At 36.5% G+C, this 21,954-nt stretch overlaps 1 protein-coding gene and 1 pseudogene across 5 annotated transcripts in view; one reads left to right on the forward strand and one right to left on the reverse strand.

The window, feature by feature from the left end:
* Positions 1 to 3,428, forward strand: part of LOC109118088 — a 17,904-nt pseudogene extending 14,476 nt beyond the window's left edge.
* F8 (coagulation factor VIII) overlaps positions 1 to 21,954 on the reverse strand; it is a 161,949-nt gene that overhangs the window by 93,852 nt on the left and 46,143 nt on the right. For all 5 annotated transcript variants that reach the window (XM_033760153.1, XM_010625186.2, XM_033760154.1 and 2 more), the window contains 4 exons: positions 14,235 to 14,456; positions 13,144 to 13,405; positions 12,308 to 12,479; positions 6,044 to 6,137 (listed from right to left, as the gene is read on the reverse strand). In XM_033760153.1, the coding sequence (XP_033616044.1) occupies positions 6,044 to 6,137; positions 12,308 to 12,479; positions 13,144 to 13,405; positions 14,235 to 14,456 (750 nt within the window). The remainder of the gene's footprint in view (positions 1 to 6,043; positions 6,138 to 12,307; positions 12,480 to 13,143; positions 13,406 to 14,234; positions 14,457 to 21,954) is intronic.

Genomic DNA, 21,954 nt, shown 5'->3' on the forward strand with positions numbered 1-21,954 from the left:
TTATCAGAGCACAGCACACTGAAAATAGAAATCAACCACAAAATCAACCACAATTTTACAAACACATGGATATTAATAAAAGCTCCTGAACACTCAATGAGTCACAGAAGAAATCAAAGAAGGAATTACACAGTTCCTAGAATCAAATGATAATGCCAGTACAGTAGAGCACAAAAGAATGTATGGGATATAATGAGCTTCCCATTAGGGAAGTTTATAGCTGTGAATGTCCATATCAGAAAAACTGAGCCAGTCCAAATAAATAACCTAATGATGCACCTTATGGTCTTAGAAAAACCAGAACAATCCAAATCCAAAACTAATACAAAGAAAGAAATTATAAATATCAGAGCATAAATAAAGGAAATTGAGACGAAAATAACAATATAAAGAATCAATGAATTAGAGATGGCTTTTCGAAAGAATAAACAAAATAGATCCTTAGCCAATCTTACCCAAAAAAGGAAAGAAAAGACCAAAATCAGTGCAACTAGAAATGAAGAAGCTGAAATCACAACAAACACCACTGAAATTCAGAAGAATATTAGCAACTACTTTGAAAACCTGTACTTCAATAAATTGGAGAATTCAGAAGAAATGGATCGATTCCTAGATACATATGAATTACTAAAAACTGAACAAAGAAGATTTAAAAGCCTTCAGCAATCCAATAACAGGCAATGGAATTGAAGCAATAATACCAACAAAGAAAAGCATAGGTCCTGATGGATTCACTGCTGAATTCCACAAGACCTTCAGGGAGGCTATAACATCAACACTCCTCAAACTCTTTAATGAAACTGAAAGGGAAGGCATACTCCCAAAGTCAGTCTTGAAACTAGCATTATTCTGATTCCAAAACTAGACAAGGATCCAACCAAAAGAGGGCTACAAGTCAATCTCTTTAATGAACACAGACACTAACTGGATGAAATAAAAGAATGAATGAATAAATAAATAAATACAACAAGACACTAGCAAACAGAATGCAACAAATCACCAAAACGATCATACACTGAGCCGGGGATTTAGCTCAGTGGTGCCACGCCTGCCTTGCAAGAGCAAGGTCTTGAGTTCGATCCCCAGTACTGCAGGAAAAAAAAGATCATACACCATGACCAAGTAGGCTTCATCCCAGAGATGCGAGGAGGATGGTTCAACATATGCAAATCATTAAGTGCAATATATCGGATAAACAGAAGGAAGGATAAAAATCACATGATCATCTCAATAGATGCAGAAAAAAAAACCACTGCCAAAATCCAAAATCCATTCACGATTTTTAAAAAGAACCCTGAAAAATAATAGATATAGAAGGCCTTTATTATGGATGGAGGACGTAGCTCAGTGGTGCCACACCCGCCTGACAAGCACAAGGTCGAGTTCAATCCCTGGTACCCCAAAAAAATTTAGAAGCCATTTGTGAAAAACTCTCAACATTAAATTAAATGGGGAAAAGCTGAAGGCTCTTTATCTTGAATCAGGAACAAGACAAAGATATACACTGTTACTACTCCTATTCAATATAGTACTCAAAACATTAGCCAAAGCAATCTGGCAAGAGAAAGAAATAAATAAAAGAGATATGTGTAGGAAAGGAAGAAATCAAATTACCATTATTTGCAAATAACATAATTATTTACATAGAAGACCCAAAAAACTTCCCACCAAAATATTTCTAGAATTAATAATCAACTTCAACAATGTAGCAGGATAAAAATTAACACATAAAAATCAGTAGTGTTCCTGCGCACCAATAATCAAGTCAATGACAAAGAAATCAGGGACTCAATGCAAGTCACAGTAAAATCAAGAACAATTAAATACTTAGGAATTAAACTAACCAAGAAAGTGAACAAACTCTACATTAAAACTGCAGTGCTCTGGAAAAGGAGAACAAAAAGGACTTCTGGGACCAGGGATTTAGCTCAGTGGTGCAAGCGCAAGGTTCCAAGTTCAATCCCTGGTACCAAAAAAAGAAACAAATGAAAAGGACATCTGAATATCCAACGATATTCCTTGTTTCTGGATTGGCAGAACCAATATTGTCAAAATGGCCATATTTCCAAAACTAATATGCAGATTTAATGCAATCCTAATGAAAATACCAATAGCACTTCTCACAGAACTAGAGAAAACAATCCTATAATTCATGTGGAACCAAAAAACACCTAGAATAGCAAAAGCAATCCTGGACAACAAGAGCAAAGAAGGAGACATCACAATCCCAGATTTCAAGTTATATTACAAAGTTACAGTGATAAAAACAACATGGTACTGGCATAAAAATAAACTTCTGGAATCAACAGAACAGAATAAGGGGTGCAGAAACAATCCTAGGCACATTCAGCAGTCCAATTTTTGACAAAGGGTCTCAAAACATAAGCTGAAAGAAAGCCTTTTTAGCAAATGTTACAGTACTGGGAAAATTGGCTACCCACATGCAGAATATTGAATGTATACCCATATTTCTCATCATGTACTAAACTAAAATCAAAATAGATCCAAAATCTGAATATTAAAACAGAAACACCTAATCTTCTGAAAGATAAAATAGGTAAAACTCTTGAAGACATAGGCATAGGCAAGAATTTTCTGAACAGAATCTCAAGTGCACGAGAAATAACAGCAAGAGGGCACCTAGAGGGTTGCCCTGCCAGGTTTTTGGGGTGACAGCTGAACACCCTGGGGCTGTTGTGTCCCTGCCCTCCACCTGAGCTCGAAGAAGAGTGGGAAAGGCAAGCAAGAGTGGAGAGCCGAGGACAGTTGTCCGGGAAGGGCTTCGGGATGCCGCAAGGCTTCCAGACAGTAATGATGACACTGAAGATGTTTCACTGTTTGATGCAGAAGAAGAGACAGTTAATAGACCAAAAAGATCCAAAATCAGACATCCGGTGGCATCATTTTTCCATTTATTCTTTCGAGTCAGTGCAATTGTAGTCTAACTTCCCCGTGAATTGCTCAGCAGCAGCTTTATTGCCTGTATGGTGACCATTACTGTTTTGTTGTCATGTGACTTCTGGGCAGTGAAGAATGTCACAGGTAGACTAATGATTGGCCTACACTGGTGGAATCATATTGATAAGGACGGAAAGAGCCATTGGATGTTTGAGTCCAGGAAGGCAACTTCTCAAGAGAATAAATGTTTCAGAGGCCGAATCAAGAATATTTTGGTTAGGACTTATTGCCTGTGTAGTGCTGTGGGTGGTATCTGCCTTTAGTGCTCTCTTCTCCTTGTGGTGGTTATCATGGGTGTGGTGCTACAAGGTGCCAACCTACATGGTTACATCATGTGTAAGGCGGGCAGCAGGAAGAATTTAACCAGCATGGCTACCTCGTATCTTGGGAAGTAGTTTTTAAGACAAAACACTGGAAATTACCAGACTTCCTGAGTAGAGAGAAAGCTTATGTGTTCTGTTACCTTGGAGAAAAATTGAAGAGATTCTTGACTCTGAACTGTTTAGAGCTCCATTCATTTTACAAAGAAGAGAATTGGGTTTGTTTTTCTGCTTAAAAACTTTATTAAAAAAAGGAAACAGGTTTCATATTGTTTTCATTTTCTTTCTAGTGGTTGAGGTTAAAGAGTATAGTATCATCAGAACTTTGTCAGAATTTGTTTTATGGTATACATGTGTATGTATAGCCATGTAACAACAGTATATCCCAAATTAATATGTTTATTTACATATATAACAGATCTTTACATTTTGATCCATAGCACACAGGACGATGTTCTTCGTGTGTTTCATAGTTCTGTGTGTTTACATATTATTTCTGTAGATTATTGTCAGAAGTAAGGCTTTTCTTTGGGGGAGTGCTGGGGATCAAACTCAGGAGCTCACACTTGCCAGGCAGGTGCTGTGTCACTGAGATACTTCCCCAGCCCTAGAAGTAAGTTTTAATTATTTGTAAAAGTGAGCACTTTGCCTTATATGTGAGTTAGAAAAGTCAGAACTGATTGCTCATTTTTAATATGTACTTTATGCTGAAATTTCTTATCTAAGAAATACATACAAGTAGGTAAAATCAAATTCAGGTCATTAGTGTTGATTGGTTTCTAAAATTATATTTTTATCTTGAGGCCAGTAATATATAAAGAGCATGTTCATAGTTTATGCTTAAGGTATACCTAGGGACTGCTGCTGTTTTATTTATTTTTAGGGAAAGGATAGTGGGATTTTACTTTGGAAATCCCTGGAAGCCCTTCAGTGGTGTTTGGACTAATAAATCTTACTTTTACCACTAAAAATTTATTATTATTATGGTAATGAGAATAAACTTTTGAATACTTGACATAATAAATGCCTAAAAGACATTTTGTTTTATGAATCTATTTTTTCTGCTATAATAAGGATACTGTAAATCACACATTTGTATAAATGATATTTCTTAAAGCAATATATGTAACTAAACTAAACTTATCTATAAACTGTAGGCATTTGTAAATTCTGTTGTAGGTACTATAAACTTCGTTGGAGTCTTAATGGGCAGATTATGTTGCGAATGTATTGCTAAAATATTTTAGATGTTTTGTTAAATTGAATAAGTGTCTATTAGAATAGTAACTTAGAAAGTGTAAAACTTTATATTTGTATAAAGCTCTATTGTTTCGAAAGCAAAAAAAAAAAAACAAAAAACAAAAAAAACAAAGAACAACAAGAATCAACAAATGGGGTTATATAAAATTTAAAAATTTCTGCACTGCAAAGAAAACAACCAACAGAATAAGAGATAATCTACATAATGGAAAAAAAATTGGCTAGCTATTCCTCGAAAGAGGACTAAGGTCTAAAATAAAGAAATAAAATAATTAGACCCTATCTTAGTTACTTTTCTTATTACTGAGACAAAATATCCAAACTCAAAGTTAAAGGAGTAACGGTTTATTTGGTGCATAGTTGAAGAGGTTTCAGTCCATAGTCGGCTGGCTCCAGGACAGGGTGGCATAGCAGAGGGGCATCGCAGAGGAGAAACAGTTCATGGCAAAGCAGGGAAGGAAGAAGACAACAAGCAAGAGAGCTACAACTGACAAGCCGGTTTCTGTCCCTTATATTTTCCCCAGGCTACCTGCCCTTAGACCCTAGTGCCCTTAATCCTAGCATTGCACCATGAATCAATCTGAGTTACCCACTATAGATTCAGCCACCTGTGAAATGACTGCACGAAGCTTCAAGGGGACATCTAGACACAAGCCATAACAGATCCTCACCAAAATAAAAGACCCATTCAAAACACTGGCACCTGAGACAAATGGACACTATTCAGAAGAAGTACAAATGGCCAATAAATACATGAAAAAGTCCCACATTTCTGGTCATTAGAGGAATGCAAATTAAAATGACTTTGAAATTCCATCTTACTCCAAAAAGTATGGCTATTATCAAGAAATCAAATAATAATAAATGCTGGAGAGGCTGTGGGCAAAATGAACACGTCTACATTTTTGGTGGAAATATAAACTAGTATAACCACTATAAAAGTTGGAGAGTCCTCAAAACACTGAAACTAGAAATTCCATTTGAGCCAGCTTTTCACCTTTTAGGTACCTTTCTAGAAGAGTTAAAGACATCATATTACAGTGATCCATGTTTATAGCAGCATAATTCATGATAGCTAAATCTTGGGAAAGTTCTACATGTCCATCAACAGATAAATGGATAAAGTAAACATGGTGTTTATCTACAATTGCTACTACTCTGCAATAAGGAAAGATAAACTTGAGTCATCTGTAGGAAAATGGATGCATCTTGAATCCATAATGTCAAGCAAAATAAAAAACACAAGCTTAAATATTGCATAGTTTCTCTTATATGAGAAATCCAAAATATAAATAAATTAAAAAGGAAAGTGAGTGACAGATAGTAGGAAATAGGGAGATAGATCTTTTCCAAATGGGAAGTGGACCAAGAGATGGAGGGCAGGGAGAGGAAAGTGAAGGGAAGGGGATATGAAAAGAATTAGTATGTGTTAGGCATATATAACATTATGGACTTCAAACATGTAATAATACAAATAAAATTTTTAAAAATAAGGTCATATTTACCTTTTGGCAATCTCCTTGAGTGCAAAGGACTGACAACAGTTATTCCATGAGGGTAGATGTTATATGGTCGGCTTGCTTGATTCTTAAATATAATCTGAAAGTATAAATGAAATATAGGATCAAATCCTAAGACAACTAGGACCAACAAGAAAAATGTAGCCTATCTCCAGAAAACCAAAAGCTTCCTGTATTTACATTATAGGAGTTTGAGCCTAGCTAATGTTCAAAATGTCTGTTCTTGACATTAAATCATTTAGACAGCTAATTAGGTTTCTCACTAAAGGCCTCTTTCCATTTCTTAAAAATTTATTTCAATTGCTTCAGGAAGTTTTTGTTGTACCTTCTCCCACTGCTGCCTCTCAAGCTTTTCCATTATTTAAGTACTAAATTCCCTAAGAGAAGAGACACAGATAAGGATTCTAGTGGTAAAATAAGAAGCACGACTTGCAAGGAGGACAGTTGACAGCATCAAGCAAGGAGTGGAGAATTTCCCTGATGCAAGGACTTTAAAGGAAAGGAAGGAAGACAGAACATGGAGACAGCAAGGAAGACCCAGAAGATGTCAATCTTTCCTCTATATCTGATCCTGTACGATATAAGGGTGAAAAACTAACTTCTACTTGCACTCTTGTTTTAAAATCCACTCATTTGATAAGTCTACCATATCATCTATTCTTATTATAGAACAGCTATTTATTTATCTATATCGTGCTGGGGATTGAACCCAGGGCTTCACACATGCTATGCAAGCACCTTACCACTGAACTACATCCCCAGCCCATCATAGTCTTATTTGTTCCTTTGCAATATTAAATTTTTCTTTTTTTTCTCCTAAGAACACGCACTGATATTTCCAGTATAATATTGAACAGAGGTGGTCTTGCCCTAACCTTATGCGCCTTCAGCAGGTTACTGAATTTCACCAAGTATGATGGCTATTATATGTTTTTTTTTCCTTTTTTGCAAATCTTTACCAAGATAATGATTCTCTTGTAATACTTTACATTTAAAATTTTTTTATTTCTTAAATTGGTATAAACTGCCAATAAAATGAAAGCTCTTGCTAGGTTAATAATGATTTTCATTCAGCACTCTAAACATGTGATTTCATTTTCTTGTGGCTTCCCTTCTTGAACTAGAGAAGTAATCTGTCAGACCAGGACTGAGCACCAAATTCTTTGACACTCCTTCCATCATGAAGTGGACCAAATTCCCCTTCTCTTTGTTTCTAGGTAGGCTTTGGCTGCTGTCAACTAGCAGGATATGGCATAAAGGACGGGGTAACTTCTGGCACTGGGTCATAAAAAGTAAATACTTGCATACTGGCGTACACACAGTTGGATCTCTGAGCCACTATGGAAGAGGTCTCATGGCCTTGGAGCCACTATAGTATGAGGAAGCCATGCCATATACACAGGCTCTGTGTAGATGCTATGGTTGGCATTTCCAGTCTTCAAGTATCATCACTCAGGTGCCTGACAGGTGAGTGAAGCTGTCTTGGTCCCTCTAGAGACAAATGATCAACACCAAGTGACCTCAATCAAGGCCAAAGAGATAAAAAATTGCCCAAATGAGTCTTTCCTGAACTCCTGACATACAAAATCCATGAGAATAATAAACAGCTGTTTTTCTACCCCTAATTTTGAGGTATTTGGGTATACAGCTTTAGTGTAACAATTTACTACAATTGGTTTGAATATATGTTGTTTTTTCTGTTTGATTTCTGTCCATTGAAAAACATGTTTATTGAGGCATAATTTATACAGTGAACCCTTAACTTACGAACTCAATTCATTCTTGAGGGCTGGTTGTAACTCAAGTTGGTCAATAGAAGGCTCAGACTCCTCTGCACAGCTTTCAAAGTCTCTCTCCTGTATACAGGCAGATCTCAGTGTCCTTACAGAGACATTGGCCCAGGATTTCTCAGTGAACCTCATTCAGGAAAGGATGCTGTCATGTTCCTTCCAGAACTCTTTAAGGGTTAAATCTGTATCTGAGACCATTTGGAAGCACAAGTGGCCAGCATTCAGGTTGTAACTCAAGACTCTGGTCATAAGGTAAAACTAAAATTCCCATCATAACCCAAGTTGTTCATATGTCAGGCCGGTCATAACTCAAAGGTCCACTGTATATCACTAAATTCATCTATTTAAGTGTACAATGGTTTTAGAAAATTTAGAGAGTTGTACAATTATTACCACAAGCCAGAATGAGACTATTTCCATCACCTCAAAAAGATTCTTTTTTTTTTTTTTTTTTTTTTTTTTTTTTTTTTTTTTTTTTTTTTTTTTTTGTACCAGGAATTGAACTCAGGGCCTCACAATTGCCAGGCAGGCACTTACTGCTGAGCTATATCCCCAGCCCTCCCCCTCAAAAAAGATTCTTTGTGATATGTTACCACCAATCCCTGCTCTCACCCTCAACTCTGAAAACCACTTACAGAGTTCTTTGCTCTATAAATTGGCCTTTTCTGGATATTTCATACAAGATATTTCATACAAGAACTTGGGACCTTGCACTTGCGAGGCAGGTGGTGGCACCACTGAGCTAAATCCCTGGCCCTATAGTTTTAGATCTTGCATTTAAGTTTTTGATCCATTTTGAGTTAATTTTTTATGGTAGATTCGGCAAATTGTCCAGAGTATAATTTTCACAAATCAAAGAATGAGGTAGATCTATATATGTTGATAGTAAATGATAATCTAAGACACATTGCTACATTTTTTAAAAGCAAGGTACAGAACAAGAGTGCTGTTGTATAACATACACAATTGTGTATGCGTACACTATTTCAGTAGGGTAATATATCAACTCATAGGAATGATTGTCAGACTTTGTTTTGTTTTGTCTTTTTTGACACCGGGGATCGAACTCGGGTTCTTGAACTTGCAAGGCAGGCAGCGGAACCGCTGAGCTAAATCCCGGGCCCGATTGTTAAACTTTGGAATTAGGAGTCTGGGAGTGAGGAAAAATTATTTTTTTATATTCTACATTTCATCTTTTGAATTATTTTATTAATTTATTTAAAAATAGGTAAGCAAAATTATTTATGAAGTTACGATGACAAAATGTACATGAACAGTTAATTAGAATTTTGAAGATGTATGAGAAAAGATTTATCCTAAAGATATCAAAACATTAAAAAGTTTCATTCATTAAAACAGTATGATAGCAGCTCCATTAAAGAGAACCAAAGACTCAAGATTTTAGCAGTTTAGTATATGATGAAGAAGTTATTTTCTTTCTTCTTTTTTTTTTATGGGGAATTAAACTTGGGACCTTGCTTTTGCAAGGCAGGTGGTGGCAACACGGAGCTAAGTCCCCAGCCCATGAAGAAGTTATTTTCAAAAAAGGATTGGTTGGGCCAGCTAGCTGTCATTTGAAGAAATCCCAATATGATACTATATACTACACCCAAAACAATCTCCAGAACAATTAAAATGCTTGCTGTAAAAAAAAAGTTATAAAAAGGAATAAAACATGGAAGAATTTTAATAATGCTTTTAGGATGATTAAAACATTCTGTCAGAAAACATAATGAAAAAGATCCATAAAATAAAACTGAAAATACTGATACCAGATTCAAGATCATGACCATAAAAATATCAAAAATTCCTATGAGACAAAAGATATCATAAAGGGTTTAAAGTATAAGTGACAGACTGAAAAAAATTTTGAAAGGTAAATAAATAATAGGAAATTCAAAATAAGATAATATATAAATACTTTGCTCAACCAAGTAGAAAATTTTGTAAAGGCTTGTAAAATGGTTGTTGAAATGGAGTGGGAAAAGAGTACTCATATATTTCAGTGAGAGATTAAAAATCAGTACAGAATTGTCAGAAGTCACTTTGGAAATATCTAACAAAATTCCAAATATAAGAACCAGTATCCTCCATGATATTCTTCTGCAGCTGAATTGCCAATCATCTATCTCCAAATCTATTGTAAAGAAAATTAACCCATATTCGTTTAAACCACTGTTCATTGAATATTCTATTAACTTGGAGCTAGTATTTTGTTGTTGATTTTTTTGTCTAGATGACCTGTCTATTTGTGACAGTGGGGTATTGAGGTCCCCCACTACAATTGTATTAGTGCTTATTTGGTGTTTCATGCCCCTTAATATTTGTTTTGCATAGGTAGGGGCATCAGTATTTGGTGCATATATATTTATGATTGTCATCTCTTCCTCTTGGATTGTTCCCTTCACAGGGATGTAGCAACCTTCTTTGTCTCTCTTAAGTAGTTCTGGTATGAAATTTACTTTGTCTGCAAATCAGATAGCTAGCCCTGCTTTTTTCTGGGTTCCTATCACATGGAGAACTATTCTCCATCATTTTACTTTCAGTCTATGAGTTTTTTTAAAACCAGGTGTGTTTCTTGTATACAGCATATTGTTGGATTTTGCTTCTTAATCCATTCTGCCATTCTATTTGTTTTGATTGATGAATTGAGGCCATTAACATTGATGGTTATAACTGATATGTATTGACTTGTCATCATCATGTTATTTTCTTGTTGTTGGCTCTTTTTAATTTTTCCCCCCCTCTCTTTAATTTCTTGCTTTGCCTGCTGGATTTGCTCTGTTGGGCCTTATGAAGTTGTGATCATCAATGTATTTTTCTAAGATATTATTTACAATTGTTTGGAATGCTGGTTTGGTGTTCATGAAGTTTCTCAGGCATTCTTTGTCATGGACATATCTTTTTCCCCCCATCAATTTTGAAAGATAGTTTTGTAGGATATATCAGCCTAGGTTGGAGGGTGTTTTCTTTTAGGGCATGAAATACTTCAGGCTCTTTTTGATTTGAGGGCTTGGTTTGAAAAATCTGCTGTGATTCTGATGGGCTTTCCTTTGCATGTGATTTGTTTCTTTTCTCTAATTGCTTGTAGTATTTCTTTCTTCTATTGAGTTTCTGGGATGTTGATTATTACATGTACAGGTGTAGATTTTTTTTATCATGGCTATTAAAGTCCTATAAGCCTCACTTATATGTATATCAAATTATTTTACTCTCTTTGGGATGTTTTCTGTCATTAATTCTGTGAAGTTTTTTTATGTCTCGTACTTTCTCCTGCTTTTTCGTGGACTCTTATCAGTCTTATATTATTCTTCTTTGCGTCATCTAGGAGCAAATTGATTTGTGTCATCTAGGAGCAAATTGGATTGATTTCTCATGTTCCCTTATTTTTTTAAGAGATCTCTCTTTTCTTGTTCACTGACCACCATACTGTATTCTATATCTGATATCCTGTCTTCAGATTGGCTCAGTCTGTTATGTATACTTTCAATAGGATTTTTAATCTCCTGATATCTGTTTGAATCTGTTTCATGGATTCCATTTTATTCCTATATTGGGCATTCAGGTATCCATTTCTTTCCTATGTTGGGCATTCATGGCTTCTATCATGGTCCTGAGCTCGAGTATTTTTATCTGTTTCTGTTCTTGAGTCTCTAATCATGTCTCTCATTCTGCTCACCATCTCTGTAGTTATCTGGGAAATTATTTATGTTTTGAATTTTTCTAGATCCTCATTCATCTGTTTTGTTTGCTCCTGTGCTATCAGTTCAGGATGTCCAGGTGGTTGATTATCAGACTTTTCCACCTCATTTCCTTCAGAATTTGCCTTTGACGAATAGGCAGGCTTTGTTTGTGCTTGTGCCTTGCTTGAATGTCTTCTCATTTCTATTTTTGTTGTGGGTTCTGTCCTTGGTTTAATTCCTAGGTTAATACTTGATCTTCCTGTTATAACTTGTCTTTAGTTTTTGAGTCTCTAATGACTCTGTTGCAATCTCATTTTCATTATACCAGGAAGGACAAGTGATTAAATCAATCACAAGACTATAGCCCAAGTAATACAATCAGCAACACAGTAGCATCAAGCACATCTTTAAAAATGACAATTTGTGGTAGTTATCAATCTATCACCTTTAATCATGTGAATTAAATCAAAATCGAGGCTAGAGCTCAGAGCAATGGCCTTTATGACCCCCTGTACCTCTGTGGTATGAATCCAGGTACCAGAACAGCCAGGAGGCCAGAGGTGCATGGGGGGCCTGGGAGCTGAGCCTCTCACTGTTCCTCTGCTGAGGACCAGAGGGATGGGCTGTGGTCCCAGGCAAGCTCCACATGGCTCACATTTATAATTCTTAAAAGATCATATCTGTTAGAAATAAGGCTGAACTATGAAGTATTGTAGAATCCCCAAATCTCCAGACTTTTGATTCTTACCTAATCTCAAGTCTTTTCTTTAACTTACCAACAGTGTGTCTCCAACTTCACCATAAAGTAGAGGTCCCAAGATTCCTGATTCATACTGAATAGTTTCCCGGGTCTTAAAGGTTTCATCTGTGTACGCCATAAATCGGACTTTTTTATACTTCTTACCAATTCGCTGAGGACCATTGTTCAAATATTGACTTTTATAACTTCTGTTTGAGAAACAAAAACGTGAAGGGTTTGGACAGAAAATCTTGGATACACCAAAAAATTCAGTTCTAAAGCAGCTGATCTAATTTCATCCAGGCAAGGAAGAAGAAAAACACAGTACAAGTGTATCTGATGCTTTGCTATGGTGTTCTCCACATAATGTTAATAACTGTTGTAGTTCAGTCTTCAATGTCCCCCACAGGCCATGTGTTATAGGCATGAATTCCCAGCCCGGGGTGCTATTAGGAAGTAAGTGGTGAAAGCTTTAGGGGGTGGAAAAAAGTTGGGTCACTGGGGGTGTGGCTTTGAAGGGGGTCTATGGAACCTGGCCCCTTTTACTTTCTCTTGCTGTTTCCTAGACTCATCCAACATATGCACCCACCAAGATGTTCTGCTTCACTATGGGCCTAAAGTAAAGTGGCCAAGTGACCTTGGACTGAAACCTCTGAAACCATGAGACAAAAATCAATCTTTCCTCCTGGAAATTGTTTATCTTAGAGTTTTTTGGTTCTTTTGCCACAGTGCCAGAAATCTAACACAATACTCTTGTTATTTGATTTCATATTTGTACTAACCCTTAAGAACAGCCTAACGATTTCTTTCGAATTACCACAAGAACATACCGGGTATGGGAAAGAGTAGTAGCAAGACTCTAAAGGTGTTTACCTGTCATTGGAGGTGTGGACTGAGGGAGCATAGTCCCAGTCCTCCTCCTCAGCAGCAATATAATGTATCCACGTTTTAGGGTGCTTCTTAGCAGCTGAGCGAATTTGGATAAAGGGAGAGTGGTCATCATCAAACCTAAATACATCCATTTCAGAATCAAGATCATCATCATCATCATAATCTTCCTCTTCTTCGACCTTTTTTGTCCTCAGGTGGGGTTCTTCTGGGCAGCTGTGTACTTTCACATAAGCTTCCATGCCATCTGGAGTCAGGCAAACCAAACAGGGTCAGATTCTGACATGATTTTCTTACCTTAACTTACTTCTTTTTTTCTCTTCCTAGGCTTTCAAGACTTCATCCTAAGCACCCCTCTTTCCATATTAGTACTCCTTTTTACCTCACTTGTATATGGATTTCTTATATGGTTTATCTGGTACTGCCTGGTTTCTTCCTCTGGTCTTTGCTTTTGCCATTTTTTCTTTTGCTGGACTATCTAGTTTTTTCAAAACTCATTAATTTGCTCTAGTAATACATATATGATTATTTCCCTTCTAAAACTGGTTTTGAGCCTATTAAATTAAAAATAGAGGCCATATTTTTCCTGGTAAGCTGTTATTAAATCAGTTTTTAGTATGGCAATCTGATGGAGTAAGCACAGAAATCACTAGGTACTGTGGAGTTAGGGAATTAGTCTGGTCTAGGCTCTCAAATGTTGAAAATAAAACAACCTGTAGTTTCTTATTCCATAGTATTGAAGCATAGTTGATGGGATCAGGCAAGAAAATCAAAGACTTACTGTCCTCCTTCATTTTCCCCATCTCACTTATCATTAAACTACCTCTCTTCTCTGTATCACCAACATTTAACTAAAAATCTACCCACACTAGTAGTACGCAAATACTCTTACACTCCAGGTAAAATCTTTAATCTGGATGATAGGAACTAGGGGGTCTCAGTTGAGGTCTAACATAATTCTAACTCTATAATGGCAACTTCTGCACCACACTATAATTCTGCACAGTGTCCAGTAAATTCCATTAAAAGTAGAACTGGATTTTTATAATATTCATTTTTAAGACCTAAGATATTACCATGTTGATGGGAAGATATATGACAATACAGTAGAAATTGTCCAAGGTCCATCAACAGTGTCTGAGCAGTAAGAAAAGTTATTGGTGATATCTCCAAGGAGGCCTGGCGATGGTTCCTCACAAGAAATGTGTGGCCTTCAAAGAATACTGAATGGACTTCAGGGGTGGTGCCCACTCCAATCACATGCCAGTAGACTGATTTCCTGTGGCACCCAATCAGACCTTTAAAATAGAAATAAGACAGCTATGGCTAAGAGGTAGAGAATTTGAAGTGGAAAATACTTGGTAGGACAGGATGGACTAAAGTACCATGCAAATTTTGTTACCTTAAATCATAGACAAAACATATCAGGGAAATTGGGATCAGCCCTTGCCAAGTTCATGAGTGACCATTGTGATGCTAAAACTCAATAGACATGGCAATCTCCCATCATCTCACTCTCCTCCAGAGTTCCTTATCTCAGTGAATGGCATTATCCAGGATTCAGGTATGCAGGTGCGAATTTTCCTTGTCATCACCCATATCCAATCTAACACAAACTATGGCAATAGTTAACATCTTCAATGCTCAGTTCAAGTGGTACTTCTTCAGGAAATCCAGTCTAGGATAGATTTCTGTATTATGTGTTCACATATAATTATGCAAATTTCTTTCAGAGTAACTCTCTTGGTTTATAATTTTGCATTTATTGTTATGATTATTTGGATATTATCTATCTCTCCATTATACTATGTTATTTGAGACCCAGGTCTTGAGTGTAAGAAAGATTACTTTTTATTCTAAAATTATGCATATTCATTATGGAATTACCATCATGAGTACCGAAAATAATTAAGAAGAAAAGTCCCTTCTCACCTCTCATCGTTCATTATTCTCTTGGTTTGCTCAACTTCCCAAATGCTTTCATACACTGTCTAGTTTTACTCCAGTACATGTTCACTGGCTTCTGGGTCCTACTATTTCTGAAAAATAAGTATTCTATTCCCAAAGCTGTTTCCTCATTTAATCAAAAATTATAGGTTAAAAATAGAGCTGGGGATGTAGCTCAGCAGCACAGCACCTGCCTGGCAAATGAGAGGCTCTGAGTTTGATTCCCAGTAAAAAAATAATAATAATAAAAATAATCTTTCCCATGGCTATCCTTCCAAAACTGTTACATAGATTTAATGCAATCTCAATCAAAACACCAATAGCATCTGGGGATTTAGCTCAGTGGATTTGCTGCCTGCCTTGCAAGCACAAGGGCTCAAGTTTGATCCCCAGTACAAAAAAACAAAACAAAAGCAAAAACAAAAAACAATAGCACATTTCACAGAACTAGAGAAAACAATCCTAAAATTCATATGGAACCAGAAGAGACCCAGAATTCTGGGCAATAAGGTCAAGGTAGGGGGCATCACAATCCCCAATTTGGAGTTATACTACAAAGTTAGAGTGATAAAAACAGCATGGTACTGGCAAGCAAAACAAAACCAAGCATCAGTGGAACAGAACAGATGATGCAGAAACAACTCCAAACATACTCAGCCACCTTATCTTTGGCAAGGGAACCAAGCTCCTTCACTGGAAGAAAGATAGCCACTCTAATAAATGGTGCTGGGAAAACTGGCTTTCCACATTCCAAAGATTAAATTTAGACCCAAATCTTTTACTATGCACTAAACTAAAATCAAAATGGATCAAAGATCTAAATATTAAAACAGAAATACTTAATCTGCTGGAGGATAGAATAGGTAAAACTCTTGATGACATAGGTGTAGACAAAGACTTTATGAACAAAACTCTGACTGCACATAAATATTACAAAGAATCAACATCTGGGATCACATCAAATTAAAACATTTTTGCACAGCAAAATAAACCACCAACAGAGTGAAGAGACAACCCATGGAGTGAAAAAATTTTTGCCAAGTATTCATCAGACAAAAGACTAATATTTATAATATATAAGGAAGTAAAAAAGTCAGACCCCCAAATTTAAAGACCCAATCCAAAAATGGGCATCCCAATTGATGAGACACTTCTCAGATGAAGAAAATGGCAAATAAAGATATGAAAAATGTTTCATATATAAATATATGAAAAGATGTTGAACACTTCTCGTTTGAGAAATGCAAATTAAAACAACACTGAGATTCCACCTCACTCCAGAAAGAATAGCTATCATCACAAAACAACCAATGTTCAATGCAGCATGCCAGGGGAGCTTCGCAGCAGCTCATGAACCTCTGGTAGGCCTGCCCCTTTGACCCAGTGCACCAGAGGAGCCCAGCCACACGAGCAACAACACAGCTGTGCCCCCCCCACAAACAGAGAAAGAGGGCCTCTCTGAGGCTCCTAGATGAAAATTCAAGCCCACTGGAAAAGTGAAGAAAATCTGCAATAAAGGCACAACACACCACCATAGTTGGTAAGTTGGAATGACCAGCACCTCAGAACCTGGTCTAACTTCAGGGAAAAGACAGATGGAACGTGCAGTAGAAACTTGCAGAATTAAACTCAGCAGAAGGTCAGAGATCTCAACTTGGGCCTTGCAGCCAAAAATCAGCCTGAACCTCAGGGGATAGCTGCTGGCTTGCTGAGACTAATTAACTTAGATCTTCTCACTCCTGCCCACACTGTCTATTGGGTCAACATAGGTATAACCTGAAGGAGGTCCTCTATTTCTATTTGTATTTTTTATTTTCAAAGTAATATTTTTCTCTTAATCATTAAAAAAATTATCTTTTTCTTTTCTCAATTTTTCCTTTTAAAATTTTTTTTCCTCTCTCTCTCTCTCCCCTCTCCTCTCTCTCTCTCTCTCTCTCTCTCCCACCTTGATCTCCATTACCTTTTTGTTCCTGTTCCTATACTAATTTGAATTTATTTTTCTTTCTTTTCCTTTTCTTCCTTTTCTTTCTCTCAACTGCTATTAGTTTTAAAAGAAAGTTATTACAGTCTCTAGCCTCCCTATTGCTGTTATTTTGTTCTGTTCTTGGTTATATTTTGTTCTGTCCTCTCCTGTTCTCTTCAACAGCTCCCTAGAGTTTGTGTGATCTTCCTGTGTCCTCTGACCTCACTTCTAACTTTTCTCTATCCTATCTATCTCTCCTTCCCCAACTCCTTCTAAATCCCCATCCTGAAGGGTAAAGTTCCTATATTGAAGAGTTTATTCACTATAAACATATTTTTGGGCTAGTCCTAAATTTTTATTTAATTCACACAGTGGAAAGTGATAGATTAATAACTACCACAAATTGTCATTTTTAAAGATGTGCTTGATGCTATTGTGTTGCTGATTGTATCACTTGGGCTAAGGTGTTATGATTGATCTAATCAGTTGTCCTCCCTGGTATAATGAAAATGAGATTGCCTCAGAGACATTAGAGACACAAAACCCAAAGATGATGTATATCTGGAAGATCAATGTATTAACCCAGGAATTAAACCAAGGATAGTACCAATGAGAAAAGTATAAATGAGAAGGCATTTAAACAAGACACAAACACAGACTCCCACCCCACCAAAGGTAAACTCTCGGGTAAATGAGGTGGAAAAGTCTGACAGTCAACCATCTGGACACTCTGAGCTGATAGCACAAGAAGTAAACAAATAGATAAATGAGGCTCTAGAAAACTTCAAAACAGAAATAATTTCCCAGATAACCACAGAGATGGTGAGAAGAATGAAAGACACAATTAGAGACTCTAGAACACAAACAGATAAAAAAATTTAAAAATACATGAACTCAGGACCATGATGGAAACCATAAATTCCCAGCATATGGAAGAAGTGGAAACCTTGAATACCCAACATAGGAAAGAATTGGAATCCATGAAACAGATTCAAATATATATCCAAGAGATTTAAAACTTTATAGCAAGCATTCACAGCAGGACGAACATATATGAAGATAGAATTTCAGATATAGAAGATAGGATTATGGTCAGTAAGCTTGAAGAGAGATCTCTTAAAAACAGTAAGGGACCATGAGAAATCAATCCAACAACCCTTAGATGATGCAAATAAGAATAATATAAAACTGCTGGGTGTGGTGGCACACACCTGTAATCCCAGCACTCGGGAGGCTGAGGCAGGAGGATTGATGTGAGTTTGAGATCAGCCTGGGCTATATAGTGACTTCCAGGTCAGTCTCAACTACGTAGTGAGACCCTGTCTCAAAAAAAACCAAAAAAAACAAAGAATAATATAAGACTGATAGGAATCCATGAAGTAGCAGGAGAAAGTTCAAACGAAATCAAAAAACTGTTCACAGAATTAATGACAGAAAACTTTGCAAACAGAGGTGAAGAATTTGACATACAGATAAGTGAGGCATATAGGACTCCAAATACCCATGATAAAAAAAAATCTACACCTAGACATATAATAGTCAAGGTCCCAGAAACCCAACAGAATAACAAAATACTGAAAGCAGTCAGAGAAAAGAAACAAATCACATGCAAGGAAAGCCCATCAGAATCACAGCAGACTTTTCAACACAAGCCCTCAAGTCAAGGATAACCTGGAGTGAGGTATTTCAAGTCCTAAAAGAAAACAACCTCCAACCTAGACTGATGTATCCTGCAAAACTATCTTTCAAAATTGACAGGGAAATAAGATACTTTCATGACAAAGAACACCTGAGAAATTTTACGGACACCAAACAGGCACACCAAACACTACTAAACAATATCCTGGAAAAAGAAAATGAAAAAAAAAAAAAAAGAAAAAGAAAAAGAAAATGAAGACCACAACTTCATAAGGTCCAACAGAGCAAATACACCAGGCAAGGCAAGAAATTAAAGGGAAAGAGGGCAAAATAAAAAATAAAAGAACCAACAACAGGAAAATAACTTGACAATGAAAAGTCAATACATAATAGTTATAACCATAAATGTTAATGACCTCAACTCACCAATTAAAAGAAAGAGTCTGGCAGAATGTATTAAGAAGCAAAATCCAACAATATGCTGTATACAAGAAACCCACTTAATCCACAAAGAAATTCATAGACTGAATGTAGAAGGATGAAAAACAGTTCTCCATATGACAGCAGCCCAGAAAAAGGCTGGGGTAGCTATCTTATTTGCAGACAGAATAGATTTAAAGCCAAAACTAATAAGAGAGACAAAGAATGCAATCCCGATTGAAATTCCAGCAGTATTATTTCACAGAACTAGTGAAAACAATCCAAAAATTCATTTGGAACCAGAAGAAACCTAGAATAACAAAAACCATTCTAGGCAACAGAGACATGGCAGGGGCTATCACAATCCCCAACTTGAAACTATACTACAAAGCCACTGTGATAAAAATAGCATGGTACTGGCAAAGAAACAGACCCGAGGATCAATGATAGATCAGAAGATGCAGAAACAATACCAGACATACTCAGCTACCTCATCCTTGACAAAGGAGCCAACCATCCTCACTGAAGGAAAGATAGCCTCTTTAATAAATGGTGTTGGAAAAAGTGGATTTCAACTTGCCAAAGATTAAAACTAGACCCGTATATTTCATCATGCACTAAACTAAAACCCAAGTGGATTAAAGATCTAAATATCAAAACAGAAATGCTGAACTTGCTGGAAAGTAAATTAGGTAGAACTCTCAAAGACATTGGCATAGGAAAAGGCTTCATGAACAAATCCTCAGCAGAACGAGAACTTGCACAAAGAATCAACAAGTTGGATCTCATTGTATTAAGAAGTTTTTACAGTGCAAGAGGAATCACCAACAGAGCTAAGAGACAACCTACAATGTGGGGGAAAATTTTTACCAGCTACTCCTCAGACAAAGGACTACTATCTAGAATATATGAAAAAAAAAATCAGACCCCTCCGCCAAGTACAAAGACCCAGTTCAAAAATGGGCATCTGAGATGAACTGACATTTCTCAAACAAACAAGTAAAAGCAGCCAATGGATATATGAAAAAATGTTCAATATCACTGGTCATTTGAGAAATGCAGATGAAAACAACACTAATATTCCACCTCAACCCAGAAAGAATGGCTGCTATCAAGAAATCAACCAATAACAAATGCTGGCGGGACTGTGGGGAGAAAGGAATCCTTCTCCATTGTTGGTGGGAGTGCAGACTGGTGCAACCACTGTGGAAACCAATATGGAGATACCTCAAACCACTATGATTAGAGGTCCCATTTGACCCAGCTATACCTCTGCTGGGTATCTTTCCAAAAGAATTAAAAGAATCCTACCACAGTGATATATGCTCACCCATGTTTATAGTGGCACAGTTCGCAATAGTTAAAACTTGGAAACAACCCAAATGCCCATCAACAGGAGACTGGATAAAGAAGATGTAGTTTTTCTATAAAATGGAGTACTACTCAACCATAAAGAATGAGAAACTAGAAACATTTATAGCTAAATGGATGCACAATGAGGCTATACGCTTAAGTGAAATAAATAGGACACATTTGAGTAAATACCGAATAGTTTCTCCGGTGTGAAAAACTAAAAGTGTAAGTATGGTTCAAATGGTATAAATGAGAGTGTGAAATAGGAAGAAACTCGCTAAAGGGGAAGTGGGAAGGGAAGCGGAAAGGAAATAAAGGAAAAGAGAAAAATGAAAAAATGGAAACAAAATCTTTATAAATAGGGAAGAGTGAATGGGGTGAAGGGAGGGCGGAGTATGGGGGGAAAAAGAACCAAGATAATATCATGTAAACGTACAAAATCCCAATCATAAATGTAACTGTATTGTTTGCTTTAAATGTACCAATAAACTTAATGGGGGGAAAAAGAAATTAACCAATAACAAATGCTGGTGAGGTTATGGGGAAAAAGGAAAGCTTCTCCACTGTTGGTAGGAGCATAAATTGGTACAACCACCATGGAAATCAGTATGGAGATTCCTCCAAAAACTGAAAATAGAAAATCCATTTGACTCAGCTATTCCCCTTCTAGAGTTATAAGTATCATTCCACAGTGATATATACACACTCATGTTTATAGCAGCAGAATTCACAATAGCTAATTCTTGGGAACAGCCCATATGCCCATCAATGGATGAATGGATAAAGAAGATGTGGCTTTTAATATGCAATGGAGCATTACCCTGCCACAAAGGATAAATGTGAATCATTTTTAGGTAAATGGATGTACCTTGAGACTATAATGTTAAGTAAAATAAATCGGACATACATGTTTAAATATTCTATTGTTTCTCTTGTATGAGAAACTCAGAGGGTAAATTAGTACCAAAATGGAGAATAGATATTGGGAAGTAGGAAGAAAATGTTCAAATGGGAAGGATAACAAGAGAGGGGGTAGGGGAAGGGAAAGAAGAGAATAAGGATTCAAAAAAGAATGGAAGAAAAACAATGGAAACAAAGTTTTATAAGTGGGGAGGAGAAGAAGGTCTGAAGGGAGGGGGGGAAATGGGAAAATAAGTATTAAGATATATTATGGACAGTTAGAAATTCCCTATGATGGATGTGATCATTTTTGTATGGCAAACATGTACCAATAACAATTAATTTAAAATCAAACAGTCAAAAATGTAACTGAAAAAAATCTTTCCCTTAGAACTGTTAAGGTATTGCTACATTACATTGTTGGCCCAATTTTTAGTTCTTGATACATGACTTGTTTCTCACAGCAAAAGTTCTACATCTTACCTTCGTATGCTGAAATGTCACAATAAGTTTGTGTGGGGTTCCTTTTTATCTTGATGGGTAATTTTTAGTAGGAAGACATTTATCTCTTAGTT

This window comes from Fukomys damarensis, unplaced genomic scaffold (assembly GCF_012274545.1).
Source record: "Fukomys damarensis isolate Sample0158 unplaced genomic scaffold, DMR_v1.0_HiC HiC_scaffold_39, whole genome shotgun sequence".
Classification (NCBI taxonomy): domain Eukaryota; kingdom Metazoa; phylum Chordata; class Mammalia; order Rodentia; family Bathyergidae; genus Fukomys; species Fukomys damarensis.